Source organism: Gambusia affinis, linkage group LG10 (genome assembly GCF_019740435.1).
Source record: "Gambusia affinis linkage group LG10, SWU_Gaff_1.0, whole genome shotgun sequence".
Taxonomy (NCBI): Eukaryota; Metazoa; Chordata; class Actinopteri; order Cyprinodontiformes; family Poeciliidae; genus Gambusia; species Gambusia affinis.
The window spans coordinates 25,907,874-25,933,200 of NC_057877.1; the positions used below are offsets into that span (position 1 = coordinate 25,907,874).

The following is a 25,327-nucleotide window of genomic DNA, read 5'->3' on the forward strand; positions in this document are numbered from 1 at the left end:
GGTAGCCTACCCCAGGCCAGCCGGGGGCCCTTCCAGGCCAGCAGGGGGCCCTTAGCAGCCGCTTAATTTGCTTGTGCCTTGGGCCAGCTCCAGCCAGCCCCAGTCTACCTGCTTTAAATAAACTCTTATGGGTAATGTTGGCTCCCCAATAATTGTGGCCTTCAATTGAGATGTGCTGCTAACAGAGATCCCAGGTCTCTGAAACATGAGAGGCGCCGGGAAGGTGGGCAGGGCAGCGCAGGTAGAGGCTTTTAAAAGGAGAGGGACTCGTTCTTCCAGAGAGCGCGGGTCTTCTTAAGTTTTTGCAGGTGGGTTCTGCCGGGAGCTCGGCATTGCGACCGAGCTGCTTCTTGGAAAAGAGCGTCAAAGAGCAGCTGAGGCAGGCTCAACGTTTGGCTGCAATGTTTCCACTCTGAAAAAGCCTCAACGAGCTGGTGAGGGAAATCTTCCCATAGGTAGCCGGGTTAGAGTGGGAATTTGGATTATTGTCTGGAGATCCAGGATTACAATTTTTTTCTTAGATAAATTTTATTGCTGATAGAAGTTGATTGGTCTGTTTAAGTGTTAGCCTCTGTATAACAGGATGAATGTGATTTGCATGTGACTGTTCTGTTTTTATAATTTATTTATAATAGCTATCTTAAAAGAAAAAAAAATCTCTAAACGCATGCATTTTTTGATAATTTCTGATGCATATAGTAACTTATAATGCCGCTGTTTTGTTAAAAAAATCTCAACGAAACTCCATGGATTAAAAAGTAGAATTCCCCTCTCCTCTCACAGATGTCCGTATGACTGAGCGGGGGCCTGCAGGTGAAGACAACAGCAAAAAATAAAGAGCTAAAATCTGGGCGAGTTTTTGAGGTGACCACCTCTGACGGATGCGCCGATAAGCGACGCAAATCACAGCTGCGGCGAGAACGAAGGAGAGAACCAAAAAAGTGGCTGCTACACCAGAGTCAGCGGAGGGCTGCGAGCAGAAAGCTCAGCGCAAGATGACCCGCAGCCCCAAATGCGCCCGCTGTCGAAACCACGGCGTCGTGTCGTGCTTGAAAGGCCACAAGCGCTTCTGCCGCTGGAGGGACTGCAGATGCGCCTGCTGCCTGCTGGTGGTGGAGCGCCAGCGCGTCATGGCAGCGCAGGTTGCGCTGAGAAGGCAGCAGGCTGCCGAGGTGAGAAGAGGGCATGGACAGGTCAGTGGATCCCAGATGATAGAGGGGGAAAAAAGTCCTGCAAATAATCAGCGGGTGGATTGCATGACATGTATGCATATATATATATGTACAGACCAAAAGTTTGGACACACCTTCTAATTGAACTCTGAATTTGGTAAAGTTATCCTTGTATTCTCTGTATTTTCTTCAGACACATTTTCCACATCAGTTAATATACAAATGTTTATACTCAATGCTTATACTCCATTTTTTTATTTAGATATTTTTCTAATGGTGTATGTTTTGTTACTGTGCTGGTGTAACAAGTACATTTCCCTACTGTGGGATTACTATTTTATTCTAACAGAAGCTTTAAAATGTATTTAAAATTGCATTTGTGCATTAATAGCTACTGACAGAAATATTTTCAAATAACCTTTGGCAAAACACATAAAAAAAACAGCAATGCTTTTATAAGACTTAAGGCAATTATCTCTTTATTTATAAAATGCAGTTTTTTTGTTTTCAACTTGAGCAGTGCAGACAAAAGCTAAAGAGCAATTCACTTTACACACATGGATTATATGTAATCTCATGTGATTTATTTAGTAAAATAGCATGGATGTGTGTGTTCAGTGGAGATTTAAATATTGTACATTTATGTCGAATACTAAATAATCCTAATGATTTCTATCCAGTGTCTTAAATAATGGATTCCTCATCCTAATTGCCCCTCAAAGGTTGCCTTTGTAAAATGCAATTATGTCCAGATGTCTGATTCTTGTTCACCTTTTTCTCCCAGGGTAAAAAGGGGGTCAAGTGCTCAACTCCATTGAGGAGAACAGCATATCAGTGTTTTACCAAAGCAGCTGACTTAAGCATTGTGGCTAAGAGCCACCCACAGGGTAAAGTATAATTAACACCCCATTACTTATTCACATTTTCCTTTTCTCAGGAACTTAGTTAGAAAGGGCTTTTTTTCTGGTTTTGAGTTCACTTTTAAATATTTGCCTTTCCTCTCAGTGGGTTACATTAACAGAAATTAGAGGTTGACTAATAACTATCTATAATTCACTATTTGTAAATTTAGCTCAGCTTATGTTCTTGTGCTTGTTGCTCCTCCAATGGTCAAAACCAAAGTGAGTCACTTTCATAGTTTACATGAAATGACCTTCAAAGTAATTTTTAATGTATAACAAAACCTGAGGTTTCTGTCCATTTTCTAGATTTTTAAGGATTAGTCTAAATTCAAGCCATCCCTACTTCACAATCTCTCATGGTACCACAAACTTTGATTCATTTTAATTCAGCAGTATGTTGGAGAACATTAGCAACCCAACAGCATCATCAAGAGAAAGGAACAAACTCAAGGATGTAGTTGCAGAGTAATTTAAAGCAGATTTAGCTTTTAAAACAATAGATCAACCTTTGGACACCCCACAGAGCACTGTCTAATGAATCATCCCTAATTGGACAGATAATGGCACAGAGTCAAACCTTTCAAGACACAGAAATCTATCTGGAGACAAACTGTGCAAGCAAAACAATATTCAGAGATATAGCAATCCACAGCTCAGGTGGGAGAGTTGTGTACTCCTTTGACAAACAGTGGTAAGAAGCAAGCTACTGTTGAATCTAAGCTTAGTTGGACCAGTTTGCAATTTGGTAAAAGCCATGAAAGGAACACAGTAAACCTGTGGATGAAGATACTCTGGTCAGATCAACCCATCGCTAAATTTTCTGGCCTAAATGAAACATTCTGTATGTCGTTGAAATTAACACCTGGAACAAACGATCCCAGAAATTCAGACTCCCTGCATAAATCTAACTTAGCTTGAACAATGAAGTAAAGAAAGATGGGAATTTTTTTTCATCTTGTAGATCCATACAGCTGTAGTTGAAAGATAGTTCTGCAAAGAATTGACTCAGGGAGGCTAAAGTCATATGTAGGCTTTTCAATACAGTCTTTGTGAGGGTAGCTGCAAAAATCTGGTTTCTAGGTCTTCCAATGAAATGCAATTCATAAAGGCTGCCAAGCCATTTCCATTTGCCCTCTCTGTACTCCTCCAGAACAGCTAGGACACCCTAACCTTTGAAACATAAGGAAAATGACCAAAAATGAGGTGCTAGGAGGGAAATCAAATTCAGATTAATTCTTGCTGTTCTCTCTCCAAAGTGAAAATGACAGCACTAACCAACCACCTGATTAAACTAACAAACAACACAGTATTGAAACTTAAACTGATTAGATGGAAACATGGTGTTCCTTACAAAATGGATGTGTAATAGCAGAATGTGGCTTTGCTCCCATGTTCAGGGCTAAAACATGTGATGACCCCAGAGGACGGTGTGTCCAGTTGGTCTAAGCAGCGCCACCAAAGCCACTTCCCTTGCCCCTCCATCAGCGCCCGCATGAGGAAGAGGCGAGCCTTTGCAGACAAAGAGCTGGAAAACGTGATGCTGGAGCGCGAGTTAAGACAGAAAGAGCAGCAGAGCGAAGTTTCCTTCTCTCCCTCCGCTCTCATGCCCATAATTCATCCTCTACCTCTCCCCGTCTCCCCATGCCTCCGCTGCTGCTCCACCAACAAGGACTCTTCCTCTGCAGGGACTGCCAGCTGTGTGCCTGTATATAAATATAAGCAGCTCTGTGACTGTGGCCTCCAGTTTTATGATTTCTTCCACCTAAAGAGTAGGTGCTCCACAGGAGACCACTATGATGACGTTTTATCAACCCAGATCTCAGCGCAGCACAGGGAGGATAAAGAGGCGCAGAATGGTTGGAGAGACTGTGGGAAGAGAAGTGAGCCAGAGCCAACACCTCCAGCATCACAGCAACGACTCAAAACCGATAACAGCGTACCGTACGTCTGCTTTGTCAAACCGATGTTAAAACAAACAGAAACAATCAGCTTAGATCATTTTTCAACATCCAGACTCTCAACGTTTGGATCAGAATTGGGTGTCCCGGCTCACAGCAGGACTTTTGATTCCAGACATTTAGCAGGAAGAGGCTGGAACACAGAGCCTCCTTCCACCGAAGCAAATCCTTGTATGGACTTTGTGGAGGGTTCTCACCATAGCTCAGTGAGCACTCCAACCGCAAAGCCGTTGCCTTTTTCTGTGGAGGCTCTGCTGAGAGCCTGACAGGCAAGTGGAAAGCCAGTCTAAGTGCACTTTGCAATATGAGAACTTGAATTTAAAGCACAAATATAATAACGCCAATCTATGCAACACGTATGCATTATTTAAATGTTGTAAGACATATTTAGGCAATTCTGTATATATTGTTGAATAGTACTTATTAAAGATAAATATTTTTGGTTACCATAATTTTATGTAAAAGTCTGCTTTGGCTATATTTTTAAACAGCAATATTTTCATCCTCCAATGCAGTGCAATAAAAATATAACAAATCCAGTTGTTTTACTTATATCTGCTCATGCTGCATCAATACAAAAGAAACCTTATGAAACTTAAAGCATCAGAACTTTGAATTGTGCTGTTCATTTACGATGTGGCTTGTGAATCAGAATTCAATTGTGGATTTTAAATGTTCTTTGAAAAGCTCTCTAAAATTATGAAAAGAGCCTAAAATAGCTCACAAAGCAGGTGGATTATAAAGTAATGACAAGGTTTTTACAACTTTATTTAAAGAGCATGAATATTTTACCAGAAGAGTTCTATGGAAGTTTTTCTTGTTAATACTTCTTTGTTGTTTTTAAAATGACACTGGTTGTCTAAAAGTCAATAATCACCCGACATACCGTTTAATGTTTCATGAAGTATAATTTCCTATATCTAAAGACTGAGAGAAGATGGGAAAATGAGCCAGTGTTGCCTAGGCGACATTGTTCTTTATTTTTCGCCGCGGCTGACGCCAGTTCAGTTTGTTTGAGCATGCATTTGATTTGTATCTGCTTTTCTTACTCTCTCTCTCCTCCAGCTATTTGTTCTGCTGCGTTATCTTGCAGAGATGGAGGTCAGATACTTTTGACAACTCTGGACCTTGTGGCGTCAACACTGAGGGCGATAGAGCAGTCTTTGTGTGTGAAACTCTACCAGCATATCAGAGCGTCTCGCTCCTCATCTTTTCATGAGCACATAAGTAAGACTAAAGTGGCACAAAGGAAAGGAAGGATGTCAGGATTAAAGATTTGAATGTATCTCTTTGTGTTTCTGTGTTATTGTATTTGTGTCTATTTGAGAATCTTAGCACAACTACAAAGCGGGATACGATTTGCAGCTCTGAGATGATTAGTGACAGTGGTAAAGAGAATAATTCAAATGGCTTATAGCAGTACTTAAGTACTATGTGTAATGTTTCAACCAGTAGCAACCCTGCTTTTTGATTGCACTCATGTTCACCTGTTCTTTTTGGAATTATGTCAGGAAGAGATTGCTGATCTATACAGTTTGGGATTGTTCTTGCATTTGTTTCATTATTTTCAATAGATTATGAATGTTTTTGTTTGTTGGTGTGGGTCACAGTCCTGAGAAACCAGCTCAAACCTGTGTTTGCACCCAAAACTTCCTCTCACTTCCTACCTATCATCACCCTCTCCTTATGCATTCCTGCTGTTCATTCATTCATCAGGCAGCATTTTCATTTCAGGCAGATTGATTTCAGTCATTTAGGATAGAAAAGCTACGCTTTGACTTTTCTCTGCAATTCTGATATCTATATTTGCAGTTTCAAATCTACTTGGGCCGTTATAGAAAAAGGAGAAACAAAATTTTTAAAAAAATCAAAACGTCACTTCAAACTACTTCTCTCCGTTTTTACCATCCACTCCAAAATATTTTAATAACCTCACTGCAGATGAACAATTTGTTTTGTATATGATACATAAAAGCCTGCTCATAAATTTGTTGTCAGGATTTTGGGAATGAAAAACAAACATGAAAAATAAGCAGTCACTTTTTATACTTCTCTAATCTGGAAGAAGCTTCCAGAAAACTAATTATGTTGAGTTCCTTTAAATCAATGCAGCAAACCCATTTGTTTATAGTTATCATTGATTAATAATAACTGGAGTATCAATTTTATTCTGTATTCAAACTTTTCATTGCCTTCCTTCAATTTAATCACAAATATGTAATGTTTTTGTGTTTTTTTGTAGTATTGTCTGCCTTTTTCTTGGTAAGAAATATAGACTTGTTACTAAAATGTGTTGAACAAATCAATTTGTCTCGTCCCCCGTTTCTATTACACAGCATCTTCTTGCTAAATTAATAAAATGATGTGCCTTTATTTTCTTCCACACCTTTCAGTGTTTGAGTTTTCACTGAGCTGAATCAAAACTTTAGTGAAGGTGCATTTTCATTCAAAGGAGTGTTCCACAGGACTCAGAGCTCAGACCAGGACCTGACACTGCCCAGTCTCTCTGCTTGTTTGGTATGATCAGACGACTCCCCCTCTTAGACAGATGATCAGCAACATTTAGTATCAGGATTCAGTGGAAAGCCTTTGATCGACCTGCCAGCTCCGCCTTGCTGCAGACTAAAAGCGGACTAAAAGCCTACGTCTTGGCATGGGCAAGGTCATTTGCCTTGGCACTTCTGAGGGAAACCCAAACGGAATTCAATGTTTGTTGGTATGGGATTGTTGAACAGAAAGGAGAACTTACTCTGTGAAGAGACTGACATTCTGAGTCTGTGCAGAGAGAATCTGCATTCTGCATCAGAAGAAAGTTATTTTTAAGAATTTCAGTTAAAAATAATCTTTGTCACAGCAGAGACAAAAAGACACATTTTTAAGTTGCTCTGTCTACTAGAGTTAGTACTTTGGCAAGGAAACTGGAAAACTTTTGTTGCTGCTTGTACGTCACTAATAATGTAACCCACAAGCAGCACATTTGAAGATTAAATATCACTAATCTGCACGTTCTCATACTTCAAAGCTATATCCTGTGGCATAAGGGTGTGATTTTTATCAGAACATGAAGAAGATTATAATACAACTCTGTTTTGATACCTTATACTGGTGATTGTTTTGGTATGTTGAGTTGGCTGTGAATTAAGATGCCCTTAGGTACCATAACAGTTTAGTTTGGAGTGAGTTTTGAGTGTGCAGAGACTTTTGAATAATTTTACATAGCAGTATCTCTTACTTCTATCCGCAACATGCCAGGATAAAGTTATGGGATGTTGTTCTACAATCTTGTTTGAAGCAATCCTACCTTTGTAGATGTAGGTACTCCTCTTTTCTCTTTTCTTGATTTAAGGAGGATAAAATTGGTATCAGTTCATCAACTATAATGATACAAACAAAAATGTACTAATACATTTATACACTCATTTAACAAACTATGTAAAACTCAAACTATTGTTGTTCCTTGGTAAGAAAACAGTCCTGTTGCCAATGTCCACTGATATAAAGCTATGTCAGTTCTAATTTCAGAGTTATGGATGAAGATAGTTTCCAGTGCTAATGTATTTCATTATAAATTAGAATTTAAGTATTTTCTCAATCTCATTTTTTTGAAGGTATACAGCAAAACATCTATTACTATGTAAGCTGCAGTGGAATTCAAAATTGCAAACATCACTGTTAAATGTTATGATTGTTATAAGACTATGATATGTCATTTCAAAACTTTTCGACATATTTCATTTAATCTGTTCAATATTTCAATACACCACATAAGCAGTTACACAATACTTTTCTGAAGTACATTTGTGTCTTCTTGTGTTTAAATCTACCATAAATTGCATTTCAGTTTTGATAAACTGAAATTAATTCAGCTGTCCTAATTTTTTAAATACAAGTTTAATTCATTCAGTTAAACCCATAATTAATAGAGAAGTAGCAAAGGATCAGAGAGATCTCATTGAACAAATGTATTGTTAGGGAAAATATGATTTTCCACATCATTAATCATAAAGTGGCACAGTGAAGACATTCATCTGTAACTGATGGAAATTAAGGGCAATAAAATAACTGGATGATTCTTTAAAATTATTTAAAAAAATGTAAGAAGGATTGAAGGAGCAGCAAAATTATTCAACAGGTATTTGTGTGTGTACATGTGTGCAGGTGTGCGGGTGTGTACGTGTGTGTGTTCAGTTATGACAGCCTCATGCAGTCTTGTCTAGACCAGCGGATTTAAACTGCATTCCTTGAGGGCCAGAGTCCAACGACTTTTATATGTATCTCTTGTTCTACACACTTGAATTAAATGGCAAAAGTGCCTCACTAGCATGCAGTAAAGCTCTACAGAGCTCTGGTAATGATCTAATATTGGAACTAAGTGTGCTGAAGCAGAAAGACATCTAAAAGTGCAGGTCACTGGCCCTTGAGGACTGGAGTTTGAGACGACTAGTCTAGACTGCAAGGCAGGAACTATTTCTTGGTGATTTGGATGTCTTCTGCATTACAACAGATGAGGCCCTGATACATCCACCCATCTCCTAATCCATTGTACCATCATGGTTGAACATCATTTTTGTGCAGTTCACATTTTTCTAGTTGAAAACCATGTCTGCATACATTGTGAACAGACTTTAGATTGAGGCACTGCTTACAGACAGAATAATAAAAAAACATCTTCAGTGTCTTGGAATAATCCTGGATTGGTATGCAGATGACTGTTGGTTGCACTGTGCAGCGCTTCCCCACTATTTATTTCAAGTATCATGCAACATTGAGTGGCATGGCTCAGAGCAGAGCTTTTGATCTGTCTGCCAACTTGCAGCGCACTTTGAACCAGCTTTGCTACCCTGCCCTGCAACAGGCCTGCGTGCTCCGTGGTGCCATATAGCCTGACTCATACTGGTGTAGGGTTTCTCTCCACTTGCCTGTGTGCGTTTGAAACATTGGCATGGAAATCTTGATTTGATTTGTGACCACAGGCCAGAAAGGCACGGCCTAAGTCAGCGCTGAATCCTGCTGATGCTATGTAATCACCTTTAAAACTATTTGCTCATAAATTTACAAAAGCAAAAAGTGTCATTAGGTATGACCGAGTCTCAGCAAGGCCAATCTGTTTAAAACATCTCCTTCACCTTACTTATGAAAAAAACAGTCTTCCATTGAACAGCCATTTACAGATTTGACAAGCTGAGCTTTTAATCATAGTGACCTCCTCCAGCCAAAGGAGTGATTTATTTAGACTCTAAAAATCACTACCAGGAGCCGTTCATCACAGTTTTCTTTCCCTCCAAGTTTCACAGTAGGATTGGACAGATTCTTAACTTATTCATGTTGATCCTCGGAGATCGTTCATTGTACTTTTTCCAAAGTGTGGACCACAATAGGAAGATATCTAGGGTCATTTCATTTGTAAGGGTAATGGATGGTCTAACAGACAGATAAACAAGACACAATCAATAGATCATCTCAGCAGACAATCAGTGTAAGTCTGTCTATGAATTACAACTCAAACTGCACAGTTGAGTAAAGAAGTATCTCAGAAAAATGTCAACAAGTGGAAAAAAGTTTCACTGACTCGCCAGTGCTCGTTGTATTTAGGCAGAAATAGTAGAAGTATAGGTGAAGGATCAAACTGGTTTCCAAAACAGTCAAATGTTTTTTACTGATCCTCTCAAGAATGGAGATACATTCTCTGTTGAAGTTGTTCTGTAGATCTGTAGAGCCATCAGTTATTTAAGTCTGATGGCTATCAGACCTAAAAGTAACAGTAGTGATTTAATAGAGAACAAGAATCTGGTCTGGCCTTTGACAGAAACATTCATAAATGACTGTAGTTGGCTTGCCATCTAACCACTGCTACCCTTCATTTAACAGAAGAGCAAACATACAACCTCTCAGTGTAAAGAACAGCTCTGTGTGTAATCAAGCCTGCCGTGGTTGGACAAGAAATTTCACAGCTTTAAAAACATCTTTGAAACAAGCAGTGTTGAGTTCTCTGCTGCACCTCCCCACTTACCCCCTCATCCTGTACTATTAGGGATTTTCCACACATTGAAGTGTGTGTACAGTGTTTGTGTATGCTGGCGTATGTATGTGTGTGTGTGTTTGTAGACCTTCTCTGTCGCTATTCCAGCGGCCTTGGGGACGACCGAGGGAGCCTGGTGTTGCAGCTGCGTGGCGATCCAGTTACCATCACATGGTGCTGTTTGGCTGCTAAAGAACTACCTCTGCAATATTAGAAACCATAGCAGACCACAAGACCCCACTTTTCTCTCACCTCCATGTCTCAATAGCTGTCTCTCCTTCTAAAGAAAATTATAGAACCGAGAAACAGAATGTGGCAGAATTGGCGCCCTGTAGCTGAGGTACTAAAGTGAAAAAGAAAACAGCTTTTTACTTCGTTATTTATACTGTAATGATACTACAAGCTGTTCATTTTTTTAGTAATGGTTGGTGTAATTACAATTTCAAAAAATAAATTTTAAAAGGGTATTGCTATAAATTATGCTGTGCCATTCTTGTCCACAACTTATGCTCGCACACTTATACATGGTATTTGACGTTGAACCTCCAAGGATCTTCTTTTTGACTTTGGCCTCATCAGACATTAAGAATGTCTCTATAAAAAGGTATTTTCCCTTGGTCTATCTAGAAAGGGCAATCTGGATTTTCATATTACTTTTGGAGAAATGGCTCTAACCCCTTGAGTGGTTTCTCAGGGTATATCGGTGCAGGGTTTGTTTCACTCTGCATGATGACACAGTCTTACCAATTTCAGCCAGCATCTTCACAAGATCTTTTGCTTTACTTTTGGGACTGATGTGCACACTTCACACCAAAAGGCATTTATCTCTGGGACACAGAACCCACAGGACATTCCTATGACATTTACATTTTCTTTCACTTGTTTGGCAGAGAACTGGAGTAACTGATAGAGTTTTGAGGCACCTCGGACATGGAAGTCCACAGTTCTCTTCATAATGTCTTGGCTGGTTTCATTTTATGTCCCCTTTATGTTACATGGGGGAGCAGTATGTTTGCAGGGACACATATTGTAGTTTCAAAGGCTTGCAATGCCATGTCATAAGGGTTTCCCAATCTTAGTTTATATAAACTTTAAAATTTGATAAAAGTGAAAAGAAATATCTCTAAGCCTCATGCTTTGTTTAGAAACAATTAGTGTAACAAGAATTTTAATACAAATATTATTCTATGTTATGCTGCTACACTGCATTCCCAAATTATTCTTACTCCTTTGGTTGTCATAATTGATGGAGTTCTAATTAATCAGTCATGTTGGTTTTCTGTTTATGTTAATACATTAACATTATTAGTAGTATTAGTCTGATTTTGTTTCTTTGCTCATTCTAGTGTTTCCCCCCAGGTATTCTTTGCATATTTATCACCCACCCTCAGTAACCCCATAGTTAACTTTCACCAGACAGCTGCAGTGAATTCTGATTAGCAGACTCACCTGTTCTTTGCCTCCTGTAATCACTCAATCCTGCATGTTTAAGCCTCAGAATTTTCTGTCATTATTCATTAAGTTGTAGTTTTGCTCTTGCCCTGGTTATAAGTTCAGAAGTTGCAAATTCTGAAAGACTCAATCACCTTGCACGACTTGTTTGCATTTGGATCCTCATCCAAAAATCTTGCACCGATATAGAGGATGAAAGCATATTTCAGGAAAGAGAATTAAGCGTTAACTGCTAGTAAATAAATTAAACCATTAAATGTTTTATGTTTTTGTCTGAAATAAGTCAGCAAATCTGTGCTAATTATTCTGTGGCTAGTTTTAGCAATATTTTACAGAATAGTATCAATTTTGTGATATATCATAATAACAGACACTGGAAATAAAAAAAACACAGCAGCTTCAGTAGGCTGGCAGAAACAAAATTTTAAATATATTCAGAATGCCTTTGCAGTCTTTTGGAAAACAGCTAAAAAGTTAGCTAACATTTACTAAGACTTTGAGTTTATATATTTTCATTTTTTTCACAACTTGTGTAGTTTCACATCTGTAGATTCAGTCAGGATCCAGCTATGATTTGGTTCCAGCTATGATTTAAAGCATTTGGCTCTCACTAAAGCAACAGAGCCCAGAATGTTTGTGCAGGTGGAGTTAAAAATGGTGGCAAGCTCCTCAGCATTTAAGTTAAAACCATCAACCATAGAAAAAAAAAAAAGGATGCTAGAGTTAGAGGTGGAGAGGTTCAAAACATGGGAGCAGTGTGGGAGAGCACGAGTTTTAACTGGCAAGGAAGCAAAAAATTCAGGTAAATTTGTTAGGTAGTGTGTTTATGCAGCAGTATGTTCCTACTACATAAACATTTCTTAAAATCAAAAACAGTTTGGTTATTTTTCACCACCCTGGTTCTGTAAAACTTTGCTGGTTTGAATGTAATTGAATGATGCAATAGTAATATATATATATAGGTTTTTTTTGTTTTGTTTCTTTTTGTCTATTTTTCTGTTAATACGTGGTGTAGATATGATTGATGAGTAAGTTAATTAAGCATGTTAATAAGCATTGCGCTTCTACTTAAGCCTGTAGAAGCACATCAGTCATGGTATGGTGCTCTGGCTAATGACTGATGTATAATGATGATGATAATTGTTTGTGTTTATTGTAAAATGGATGAATAAAAAAGTCTTCTTCCTTTTCATCTCTTCTTAATACTGGACTGAATATTTAATGGGGTGTATTAAGTTTTATCTGACTGTACGTATTACAATTTTCTTTATGGTTGTTTTGATAATTGAATTATAACATTTTTGTTACAAGATCTCCATGAACCTTCAGCATAACTTGTACAGATGTTAATTTTTTTCTGTACAAAAATAATGAATGCCAAGTAACATAACAGGAATGGTAATGTCAACATTAATGCAGGAAGAGCCCTGACTCCCAACACCAATAAAACAATATTTAGCCAGCTTGGGTCAGACTTTATTTTGTTGAAAATTGAGCAAATCCAAATTTAAACAGTCCAATTGACCACATTCTGACTGCCAGTTATCCAATATCTTCAAAACACATTCATTTTGATGCCTACACTCCTTGTATGCTAACACATTGGAACTGTATTACAAGTGATTGATTATCCTGGAAAACTATAAGGAGTTTGAGCTGCAATAAAACACATTTTATGCAAAGTTCACAGACCCCTAGGAATAACATTACCACAGAGAAGTAGCAGAAGAAATTCAGGAAAACGCATTGGGTTCAGATGGCATGATAACAGAAACCCTAGAGTCCATCACAACCTGCCAAGAACAGCAATGTGCTAAAAAAAAAAATCACTTTTACTGTCAGCTAAAATAAGATTATTGTCAGTGGGAAACCACTAAATCGCATATGTGCCTCAACGTAACTAACTAGTATCACAGATCAAAAGGCATGTCATTTAGTCAAATAACATTTAAACTATACACAAAGAAAGTGAAAAAAGATTATTTTTCCAATGGAGAATGTCTTAAAGCTACTTATGTTCAAAATAGCAAATCAACAATTTATGATGAGAGCAAATTTAACAATGTCAATCTTCCTGTTCCATTTTTAAATAAATCCAGTCTCTCGATATGACTGGATGAAGAGAATCCCTTTACTTCACTCTTTGTTCATCAAATATTGCATAAACCCTTTACTTAAATAATTTAGATTATTTTATAGTAATATTCTATTTTGAAAGAGTATTACTATTTAGTATTAAGGGTTTAAAATGCTTTATGGTCTAATTTAATTTGGTTTCTGTAATTGTTATATGTATGTAAGACCTGGCTCCAAAAGAAGATAAAACTGATCAGTATTTATGTTGAATGCTTTTTTTTTTTTTTTTGTTATTTACTTAAGCAATGTTTCACATTGGCTGCATGCAGACCTGCTCTAAGAACGATTTGTTTCTGGGGTATATTTGTTGTGATGCTGGGGTGTTTGTTTCGTATGACTGTTTTGGTTTTCAATAAAGATAAGAATGGCCTTTGGTGATAGATGTGTTTTCTTGTGGAGCAGTAGTTTAGTTGTTAACGACATAGGATGAAACATCCAGAACGATTCAGAACGCACACTATACGGTACGTCTGGAGAGCCAGGCTTGTAACCAGGGCTCTTTCAGCTAACCCTTACGGGATACACCCCTGCTAATTGGTCTCTTGACTAACATGACGCATCTTTATAGCAGAAAATGCACACACAGCATGTACGCATGTGAGAGAGTGTTGTACTTTTTGTTTTTTTTTACTTTTCCCATAGTGCTAACATTCTTCCATTCAGATAACTAAGTGATTGATTTGCTTTAGTGCATGAGTGCCTGAGCTAAAACAGCAACATTGGAACTTCTGGCCAAGATCTAGAGCAATGCCTACTTTCAGCTCAAAACGTCTTGGGTGATGAATTTTAGTTTAATGAATGTTCATGAATAGTTCCACTAACAATCTAAAGTTAGGTAGGAAACAGCAAGTTGCAGAGACCGTGAGGAACCATAAATCTTAAAATCCTGGAACTTTTTTTTTTAATTACATTGTTAAGAAGAGCAAAATGGGATTTTCCACATGGATACACCAAAAAAACAAATATTGGAAAAGATGCATGTCTGGTAATTAATCAATTGTTGTTGTGTATGCACACGAGCTGAGACAAAAACAGAACACAATAAGGTCTGAATTTGTAAACTTAATTAATTTTAGTAGTTGACATTGCTGGAAACAATATTTTATCATCTTCTGAGCAGCCAAGAGTATTTGGATCTTGATGATCCAAAAGACGATTTTGAAAATATTATGTGGACTGAGAGGACAAAGGCAAAACTTTCTCAAAGGTCTATGTCTGGTTACATCTAGTTTAAGAATAAAGCATAAAAGAAAAAAAATATCATAATAGTATAATGTCTTTAAAATCACTGCTGTGCATTTTATTAGGTATAAATTTAGGTAAGTGTCAATTGCTTGATAAGAAAACTAGCAAATCCCCGGGTATTCCAAAATATATATCAAAAGATGTTTTTCTGAAACTCAAAAAAGTAAAGAGTACTTCAGAAATTTCTGAGCCATATCTCAGGTTCACACAATTGAACCAAAGAAGAAAATAAATATACAGGAATTGGCAGATAAAAATGCCTTGTTGATATCAGATAGACTGACTGGTTTAAGCTGATAGAAACCTGGGATTATGATGCTAACCAAGATGTCAACTCTGAAAGCCCAGCAAATGTTAAGAGTAAATGAATTTATGAGCATGTCAATGGAGTCTTCTTGTTTATTGTAGCTGATCAAGGCCATCCCTTCCTGACCACTCTGTGTCCATTTTCTGATGGTTATTTCCAGCACAATAATGCACCATGTCAAAAGTCTTTAACAATCTAAAACCAACTTCTTGAACATAATGAGTTGAAGTCTTCCAATGCCTCTCAGTCTCTGGATTTGGGTTGCGGTGGAACATTTGTATTATGGCTGTGTAGTCCACAAATCTGCAACAAATGTTTATCGCTATGTCAGTTTGTATCAAAATCTATAAAAAAATATTTCTGAATGTTAAAGAATTAAGGCAGTTTTGAAAGCCAAAATTGGTTTAGGACACTACTGACAAAGCATGTCTCAATAATAAAGTAGTGAGTGACAGTTTAAGGTTGAAATTTCAGTAGCTTGAAAGAAATTCAAAGTGCTCCAGATGACCAACTATCTCTTCTCTCAAAAGCAACAGTTCTTGTGATTCTGATGCAAACCAGCTCTTGTTTAGAGTCCCCATATTGTTATATTTCTTTTTTTCAGCATGATCACGTGAAATGATGTGGATATGTTCTCTTCTATAATTTATTTCTTAACATCTCTTTGACGTCTTGCTCATTGGTTGCTTTGCAGTATAAGATCCATAAACAATTTTTGATTCTTGGGCAATCATTTTAGTGTCCCGTGAGGCAAAGCAGTGACACCAAGTGCATCTCAAATGTTGCTCTTCATTAACATATAGCAATTAGTCACATCAGATAACATGCTGATGTGTCATTTGCCTCCAGGATTTTTTGTGAAAGTTGTGAAAACAAATATTTTTCACTGCTGTAATGAGTTGGTTTTCCATCACCCTATAGATACATGTATTGCCTCTGCACTCTCTCTTGAGAACTTATTGTCTTTCTTTAGAGCTTTTCTGTAAAATGTGTTTCTTCATAGTATTGCATTACATCAAACTTACTGAGGCAGACTTGTTGAATTGCTTTGTTGCTTTTTCAGAGATATAAAACCGTTTTGAAGTGTTGACTAAATTGTTCCAAAGTGCAGGCATAGTGCTGCACAGTATTTTTCAGATCTCTGGGGAAGAAAATATATATAGCTCTGATGGTAAGTAGAAAAACAGGATCTCCAGACTAGGATTTGAAAAGTCTGAATGTTTCATTTTGAATTAGTTCTGATGCATTAAGTAATCTCTTAGTATTTCTAAGATGTAATTAACTTTGTCAAGCAGTTGTTCTCTAAGTGCCTTTTCTTACAGACTGGAACTTCTTCTCTGAAAACGTTCTTAATAGTTCAACATGTTGGGAACACAAGTTGCATTCAATCCCAACATTTAAAAACAGTCGATGGCTTTTATTGTTCAGCTAATATAAAATCCACAGACAGTATGACAACACCAGGGAGCAGAGTGCTGTCACCGACTAAAGTTACCAATGATTCAAAGGGGCCGTTATTGGCCAATACCTATACTTGGATCAAGACATCCAATTTGAAACCTCAGACAATCCTTTTGTTAGCTAGCTCCATGTCAACATGACTCTTTATTCAGAGATCCCACCAGTATTTCTCCTTTTTAATCCACACGCTCTTTCTCCCTTACAACCATTAAGCTGAGACCCATTTTTTGAGGCTAAGCAAACACTCTGACCCTAACCTCAATCAGCCATCCTACACGCCTGTCACTGATGGATTTTTCTCTCCAAAATGTTGCTCTGTAACATAAGCTAGTCTGTCTTGTGTTTTCACTTCAAACAAAGCTATTAATCACAGTAATCGCCCTCAATTAACCTTCTCTACCAGATGCTCAGTCTCCATGTCACACTGGTAACTGTTCACTCAGTCCTTCATGCAGTCACCTCTGCCAAACAGGTGATGAATTACAACGACAAAGCAATCTTCGCCACAGGCTAATTCACCTAATATAACCGCTTCACGTGACAAAACATTAGCCTGAGGTGAAACTGTGCAGACAGCCACAGGGAGGACAATGAAGATGTACGATACAAAAGGGCAAAAACATGTGTTCAAACCTGTGTGAAGCCACATGCACAAAGCTTTACCGCAAACTGTGGTGTTTTATATCTGCTTGCTGTATTTAAGAAGAGGAGGAATCCTTGAGGGTAAAGAAACACAAAACACTTGAGTTTTGTTGCAACAAGATGAACAGCTTTGCTTTCTGAATGTTTTCAGGCAGTTCACTTCTCATCTTGCACAAGAGAAGTTTTGAGAGTCGTAGAGGGAAAACTAAAATCATGAAAGTATAAGGAAAATGTCCAAATAAAAAAAACAAAACAAAAAAACATTACACATTAAACAGTTGCTGAAATGTTTAAATAAATTCTCTGCATCCAGTTTTCACCTTGGTTACTTGTACCCACTGCTACTTTATAAATGAAAATGTAAGAAATATTGCTTTTTGAAATCAATGTACAACACTGAGAACAAAAAAACGGTTTTTCAGTCAAACTCCTCAAACTTTGCTTCTCTTTAATTCTGAAAATAATCTACTACAAACTAGAAAACCGGTCTCTTGCTCTCAGAGTCTCCAAACTGCTGTTTTGCAAAAGTAGTTTTGTACTGTTCAGATTACGAAATACATGACTCTACCAAGACAAATCGAATAATATTCATGCTGTGGGATTGTTTTAATGTCCTTTTTTTCAGGACAGGAAATCACATGGAACCACTCAGAAGCTCTGTGCCCAAAGCTAGTGTCACAAACAAAGAGGAAAACCTAACATTATGCTTCGACCTGAACAAATGCTGGTCGAAAAATCATTTGAACAAGGTTCAAATGATTTTGCACTTTTGGTCCTTTCATGCCCAATGTTTTCAATGGAACTGCTTAGCACTTCATTCTATTTCAGAACTACAAACTACTTAATACTCACCAGCTTTCTTTATTTGTTCTAAAGGCTGCAATGAATCATATTTTATATATGATAAGTCAACCAACCCAAACAGAATTGAGAAACACAGTCTATGGTCATAGGGCATAATTAATGCAACACATTTTTATTAAATGAGAAATAAGAATTTTTTTTATAATTACTTTTCTCCATTATTTTTTAAGTACTTAGGTTTCGGGTATTTAAGTGAAACTTTCATCTCTTGATCAAAACTTAATGGAAAAAAAATTGTCTGCTTTAATATCTGTACATAGCAATTATATCTTTAGACCTGAGTTTCTGGATTTAGAAACTCTTTAATTGTACTGTATCTGATGCAATGTTCAAGAAAGATTTTTGTGCATTTTTTAGTGAATTAAATTTAAATTTCTAACCTGGGTTTGTATAAAAATTTCACTTTTGTTCCATTTTACTCTTGAATCACAGTTGCCAAAACCTGGACATAAAAGATGTCTGTGGCACCTTTTGAACAAAGATTGTGCTGACATTCTGCTGCAGCTTTGCATTAGCTGGATCACCACAGATGACACCAACTGTGCTCACTGTCAGCAAGGAAAACAAGTGCAGATCTCATCAGGCATAGTTGTAGCTGTCTCTGGGTTGTATCTACGTTTCCTTGTGTTCTCTTTCTTTCTCACAAAAAGACTGGAATTCAGAATGGAGGAAAATCTGGGTGTACAAAACAGAACAACATCTAGTTTAGACACAACATCCTTGGCTTAAATGGTAAATTAGATAAGAAAAACAGAACTTCCTTAATACTGATTTTTCTTAGGCAGCTAAAAAAATTTTAATAGTAACTTCAATAGCATTGAATCTGCAAAAACAACCAATCAGAGCCAAGAGAATGGTTTTAGCGTCATAACTGTATCAGCAAATTTGCAAAACAATTCCAGTTCAATATCTGTTTTCCAACAATAACAGATATTCAAGCAGAGATCTTTTCAGTTCAAGTCCATTTCAAAATGGATTCCATGTGCTACAAATTGAAAATGGACTAAATTCAATGTGTCCTAATATGGCTTGAAATGGTCACTGATGTTTTCTAACATTGAATCAAATGGATGTGTTGGTAAGAAATAGAGCTCTGAAGTTTAACAGAAAAACTTCACTCATCACAGATTAACGGCATATTCACACACAGGCAAGAAAAGAAAAGAAAAAAGAAGGAAAGACTGAGAAACAGAGCAGTGGAGGGATTTAGTACCGTGTCTACCGTGAAACCACTTATTACAGAGGAGCCCTTCCATCTGTAAATTTCCACTTAGAGAAGGTATGTTTCCAAGCACTAAATCACCACCCTATAGCGACTCACTGACACCCAAATGAAAGTGATCGGTAAGTGCGTAAATGGCAGGAATAAACTCACTCAGCTGAAAAACTGACAGACAAATGAGAAAACAGAAAAGTGTCGGGACTGAATAATGTGTCAATTTCCTCTTCGAAAATTAGAGAGTAATATATTTTGTGGGTGGAAGACTAGCACCAAAAGAAAAATAAAAGAAAACACATCCTGTTTTCATGCTCTCTTTCACTTTTAAAAGATTCAGACACCAGGAAAGTAACAAGATTTTGAGCAAATGAGGCTTCATCAAAGCGCACAGCGTGGAATTTATCTGACGTATTTGCTCTTCTTGTCTTGTTCTCACAATTCCCATTACCTTATAACCAACGGGAGAGGACTTTTATGCTAAAACTTACTAAAGCCTCATGCAAAAAAATAATATTCTGTAAAAAAGTTCTGTGCATACCTTATTATCTATATATTACAATACACTAAAAAGCCAGTTGATAGCTAGCAAATATTGAGGAGTCTTTAAGTAAAATAGAGGGTGGTTGGACACCAAGAACACGTTGGGTTGTTCTGGATCTCCGTTTATATCACTGGTGCCCAAAGTCGGTCCTTGAGGGCCGGCTTCCTGCATGTTTTATTTCTCCCCCTGGTGGTAGTAACAACCTTTTCAGCATGTCAATGTTCTTCCTAGCCCTCTAATGAGCCATCATTTGATCCAGGTGCGTTCAACCAGGGAGAGAACTAAAACACGCAGGATGCCGGCCTTCGAGGACCGACTTTGGGCACCACTGGTTTAAATAAACAACCATTGTGCCTCTGAGTGCTCCACTGACACTTAGACATTGAGATCTGATAGACATTTTGAGGTAAATTGAAACATTTAAAAGGTAGTTTGGGAACACAAAATCAATTTGTTAAGTGAAAATTAAGGGTCCGTGAAAGAGAAAACAAATATTTAAAAGCAGGCACCTTTAAAGAAAAAAAACATGGAAAAAGAAACAAAGAATGGAGACAGCAGGGCTGCTGATTTTCAGACTGCGTGTCAGACCTGACGCCTGTTTTTTCTTCCTGTAATCCCACAATCCTCCCATCACTCCCAAATCTTACACTTACTTTTCTGAGGAGAACATTCTCATTTTTGCATCAGGAAAACATTATTTTTTAGAATAAGAATGTAGTAGAAGTGAAAAGAAAAGAAACTTGCTTTGTTTATAATCTAAAATTTAGTTGACACTTTGTTTGGAACTGAAAAATTCTAGTATAGAAATAAATGACCCGATTAGATTTGTCTTTCTTTTTTGAAGACAGAAAAGCTCAAACAGATAGGCTTCTGATGGAAAATTGTTTCCAATTTTGGTCTGGTGCAAAAGAAAAAGATTATAAACAAGATTAGATAATCTGAAACATCTAGACTGAAAACACAAAGTGTATGTTTTCCGTTGCCTGGAGACAGTTTGGTATATAAGAAGTTGATGCAATCTTGAATTGTGGCTCCAGCTTGTACAATATCTTTTTTCGGGCTGTTGGTAATGAAGATTAAGACAAAAAAGTGATGAAATCTTCAAAATACACCTTAAAATGTGATTCGCACTGCAGCCTAAGACACATTTTTGCTCCTCGGTAACCTAGGTGAAGCAGGGGGTGTTTTTGAGGGTAACGAAGAAAGACATGTGACAGAGGCAAAGCACAAGTAGCCACCAGCTATTAGTCAGCAGCGATATATGAGGGTGAGTTTGTTTGTCAGATGTCCTGTCCAGGGATCTCCAGCGCAAATGTGCAGTAAATTCACCGCACTGAAAAATCTCTTCCATCCATGCACAAAGACAAATTTACTTCTGTATCACTTAAATTGAAGTTACTGTTTTACACACTCACAAGCACACACACACACCGTCTGTCCAGCTGTGTCAACAGGTGTGCATTTATTTCATCATGTGTTGGTATTTGACTTTGTGGCTGCAGTTGCACAGCGCCTGTGTGTAAAACTGTGTGTAAATGTGTGCCTTTGGGACTGGAGGTGTAATGACTCTAATTAATGATCCTGGTGTGCCAGCAGTGCGTCAGGTGTTGTCACTACTTCCTACTACCTAATCTAAACACAGCCCATAACTAATCCCTTCAGAAGGCCAGTATTCATCCCCACCAAGAATGTTTATGCAATCCAATTAAACTCAATTTATTTATATAGCAACAATTCACAACAAATGCCATCTTGAAGAAACTTTCCAAAAAAGTCATATCAGTTCAATCACACATACATCAAAACTGATCTTAATTATCACACAGTGCATTAAGTTCAGTTTATTATTCAAATTAGTTCAATAAGTTTTCTATCTAACGAAACCCAACAGATTGCATTGAATTGTTAACTTGAAGCATTCCCTCCTGGACAAACATGTAGCGACAGCAGATAATGACTTGTGTTGTGTTGTTGACTTTACAGCAATCTCTCATAACAACCAAACATGTGGCAACAGTAGAGAGGAAAATCTCCCCTTTAACAGGAAGAAACCTCCTGCAGAACGTAGCTTTGTACAAGAGGCCATCTGCCATGTCTGCCTGGGGCTTTGAATGCACCGAAGACGCACCAAAGAAACCCCCCCAAAAATTAGAAGAGTTGATGTGAGAGTACTTTTTATGTTAATGAAAAGTCAACAGCTAATAGCAGGAGAGGGAGAATGTTTAGACATTTTTGAAAGCATTATGTGAGGCACATACCCCAAAGAATCACAGCTAAAACATAAAGTTAGCAGTTAAACTGATAGCAAGTAATACAATTTAGAGAACAGTAGAAGAAGAAAGTATATGCAACGTTTATGTGCGTATTAAGCATTGTCTTGCAAAATCATTGATACTCAAAGTTTCACAAATTCAAAGCTTTGGGATGTTTTAAAGTCTAACCAAGCTTTAAAGTAATCCAAAATTTATTATTGTCTTGACTGCTTTGTTTACTGTTTTTCAAACCAAGAATAAATTACAGATATGAAACGTGAACAGGGCATAATCCATATTCTGACATTGGCTTATATATTTTTAAGACTGTATTATTTTTCTTCTTGTCACAATTTTGCAGAACAGTGTGTTTTTGGGGGGCCATTGGGATTTTATTGGACCCAATAAAATATCCACCAACGATACACTAAAAACTATTGAAAAAGTTCACAGGTGGTGAATACTTCTATTAAGCTCTGAATAATATTTTTCAGTAATACTCAATATTTTTGATTTGTGAAATAGGAGAGACAGAAACAGGTATATATATTCAGCTGAGTTCTTGACATCTGTCATTTTATCACAGCCGCCAACAGGGAATAAATAGCAATCCATGTGAAACAATCAGGTCAGAGTCCAAAGGAAAGAACACAGAATAAAGCAAACAACTCCCTGTTTGGGGTATTTTTGTCTAAATGGGTCAGTGTAATTTCTAATAAATATATATCAGATTTTTCTTTTTCTATGGAACTTAATCATAAATGTATTTCTTTGCTTTTACTTTGTAAGAAATTTCCACAGTGCATTGCGACCTAAGATAAACAAAGTCACAAAATCGTACCACATTATGTGAACATGAAAATGTAATGCTATACATATCACTTTTGACACCAATTCTGAATTATGAGCCAGGCCTTCTTTGGAGGTAAATTATTTAGCATTGATTTATGTTTCCAGCTGAGGAGTTTTTATTTGTAATAAAAACATAGATTTTGTTCTGTTTTGGTTGGAATTGTGAAACTGTACTTTAGTATCTTTTTGAGCAGATGACATGTTGCTGTTTGCCCCGACACATAAAAATGAACTTCTGTCGTCAAAAGAAAGTGTGATTTCATTGTCTGAGTTTGTTTAACAGTTAAAATAAAAAAAATAAAAAATGATTTGGTCTGGTTGTTTTAATGAAGACTTGCTCCTTATGTCTGAAGGGACATACGTCTTGATAGATTTCTGGATGTGTGTTTTCTGTTTCTGTAAGAACACACACACATGCATGTGCACACACACACACAATAATCCTGAAGAAATTTAATGAATGCGTCTTCTTCTTCCCTATAAGATTCAAACAGAGATATATTTTCTGGGGATCCAGCAAACTGTCAGATTACTGGCTTCAGGTGTTTCCTTGGCGGATAACAATTTCAAATGAAATATATTTTTTTAGAAAACCTTAAACCTAAAAGGAAAAAAACCCCAACATAATTTAAAAACTAGAACGTGGCACAAGTATTTTAGATCTGCACAGCTATCTACCAAAGAGTAGTAATAGCAGTAATAACTGATTCTGTGATATTCAAGCTAATGACAGAACTGACCTTTCAATTACGGCACATATTTCGGATACTATTATTGTGACTGTGAAAATATGAATTTGTGTGATGTTTGTGATAATCTGTAAGCAGATAAGCAGATTTTGCATACACAGATAAATCCACACGAGTGGATTCTAATAACTAGTTGGGTGATTTGTGAGGCAAATTTGTTGTGTTTCAATTTATTTATGGATATTAAAGATGGATGAACACAAAGGCACACCGCACATTTGGGATTTCATTTTCAAAATACTTTGAAAAACATTTAGAATTTTATTTCCATATAATGATCTTGTCATAACAACCCAATAACATTTTAGTTGTGTGAATAATGTTCAAAGACACTGTAAATGTTGATGCTTATTTGTATTCAAAAGGAATGTTATTCCCTCAGCATTTAATATGTGAAGCATGTCAGTAAGTCATTCTTAGGCTCCTTTTGTTCTGGAGTTTGGGCTTTTTCATAGCTGTTAGCAATTGAATTTCATCATTCGAATAACTGGAACAGCTATGATTCATTCTCCTCACATCTTTTCAAAAGAAATTTTTTCAACTCACACCAATTCCTTCATCTGTAAAGTTCTCTTTTGTCTTGATTTGTTGTCCTTGGTGTGTTTGAAGGCCAATTGCTGACATGCCTGAACAGAGAAGGTCTTTGCAGCTGAACGCATTGCATCAAGAGGAGGTCATCACCGCTGATGTAACTGGATCTCAGTGTTCGGCTGCTGAGGAGTGACAGGCACCAAGAAGCCCAGTGATCCCAAGAAAGACAGACGGGAGGAGAAAGGATGGGTAACAATCACTGACTGCCTGTCACAATGTAGATTTTTTTTTTCAAATGAATTATTATTTTTGTGAACATAAAAGAAATGCAAGTAATACAAGTTATTACTTGCTAATACACTTCTGAATTAACCATTCAGTTACGTTTGGGAATGTCTGAAACGATTTTACACTCACCAACACTTCCCTGAAAATAGTAGCTTGTGTAAGCTAATGTAAGTGTTAATTTTTGCATGCCACTAAGCAAAAATGGTTGTGGAGCTCCACTAAATTGCATAACTGTGAACCAAATAAGTCTGATTATTTCAGGCCCTATTTTTCAACTTACAGGTCACAATTTTGGTTTCATAGTGTCCAGGCCTCAGTGGGTCAGCAGGATGACCAACACAATTTGGTAGATGGTCACAATGCTATGCCTCATTGGTGTATATTTTGTTTTTGTTTTTTTTACTTTGTGACTAGTGCCATATTCAATTTGTTGTCCCAAAAATTATGTCTTGAAACCGTTTCTGAGAAAATTGACTTTTTTGACAACAAAAAAAGTTCTCAAAAGGTGAATTTGATCCTCTCCACAGTATGCACAGTACCAGGGAACTGAAACAGCATCTACAGGGAAAGATGAAAACCATTATAAACTCTCATAATGTTTGCTTATATCCGATCATTGTGTCAACCAGAGTTGATAGATTTTATCGCTCTCTCGACTTCTCCATCATATGGGCTCATATAGAGCAGCAATGCAGCACAGGCAGCTGCTGGTGTGTGATTGAATGTAATCAGTTAAA

General features: G+C 37.2%; 1 protein-coding gene across 2 annotated transcripts; it reads left to right on the forward strand.

Moving 5' to 3' along the window:
- The first annotated feature begins 204 nt into the window (after positions 1 to 204).
- On the forward strand, positions 205 to 6,396 carry dmrt2b (doublesex and mab-3 related transcription factor 2b). 2 transcript variants are annotated; one of them, XM_044129910.1, is made up of 4 exons: positions 205 to 434; positions 784 to 1,172; positions 1,957 to 2,059; positions 3,472 to 6,396. In XM_044129910.1, the coding sequence occupies exons 2-4, from the start codon at positions 996 to 998 to the stop codon at positions 4,296 to 4,298; spliced, it is 1,107 nt and encodes a 368-aa protein (XP_043985845.1). In that variant the 5' UTR covers positions 205 to 434; positions 784 to 995; the 3' UTR covers positions 4,299 to 6,396. The 2 variants fall into 2 exon arrangements, with proteins under 2 accessions (XP_043985845.1, XP_043985844.1); XM_044129909.1 differs by having other exon boundaries at positions 206 to 434; positions 784 to 1,193.
- Positions 6,397 to 25,327: the final 18,931 nt, after the last annotated feature.

Coding starts and splice junctions, on each gene's coding strand:
- dmrt2b (XM_044129909.1), top strand. CDS start 996: ATGACCCGCAGCCCCAAATGCGCCCGCTGTCGAAACCACGGCGTCGTG. Junction 1,194..1,956: donor TGAGAAGAGGGCATGGACAG/GTCAGTGGATCC, acceptor TTTTTCTCCCAG/GGTAAAAAGGGGGTCAAGTG. Junction 2,060..3,471: donor GGCTAAGAGCCACCCACAGG/GTAAAGTATAAT, acceptor TCCCATGTTCAG/GGCTAAAACATGTGATGACC.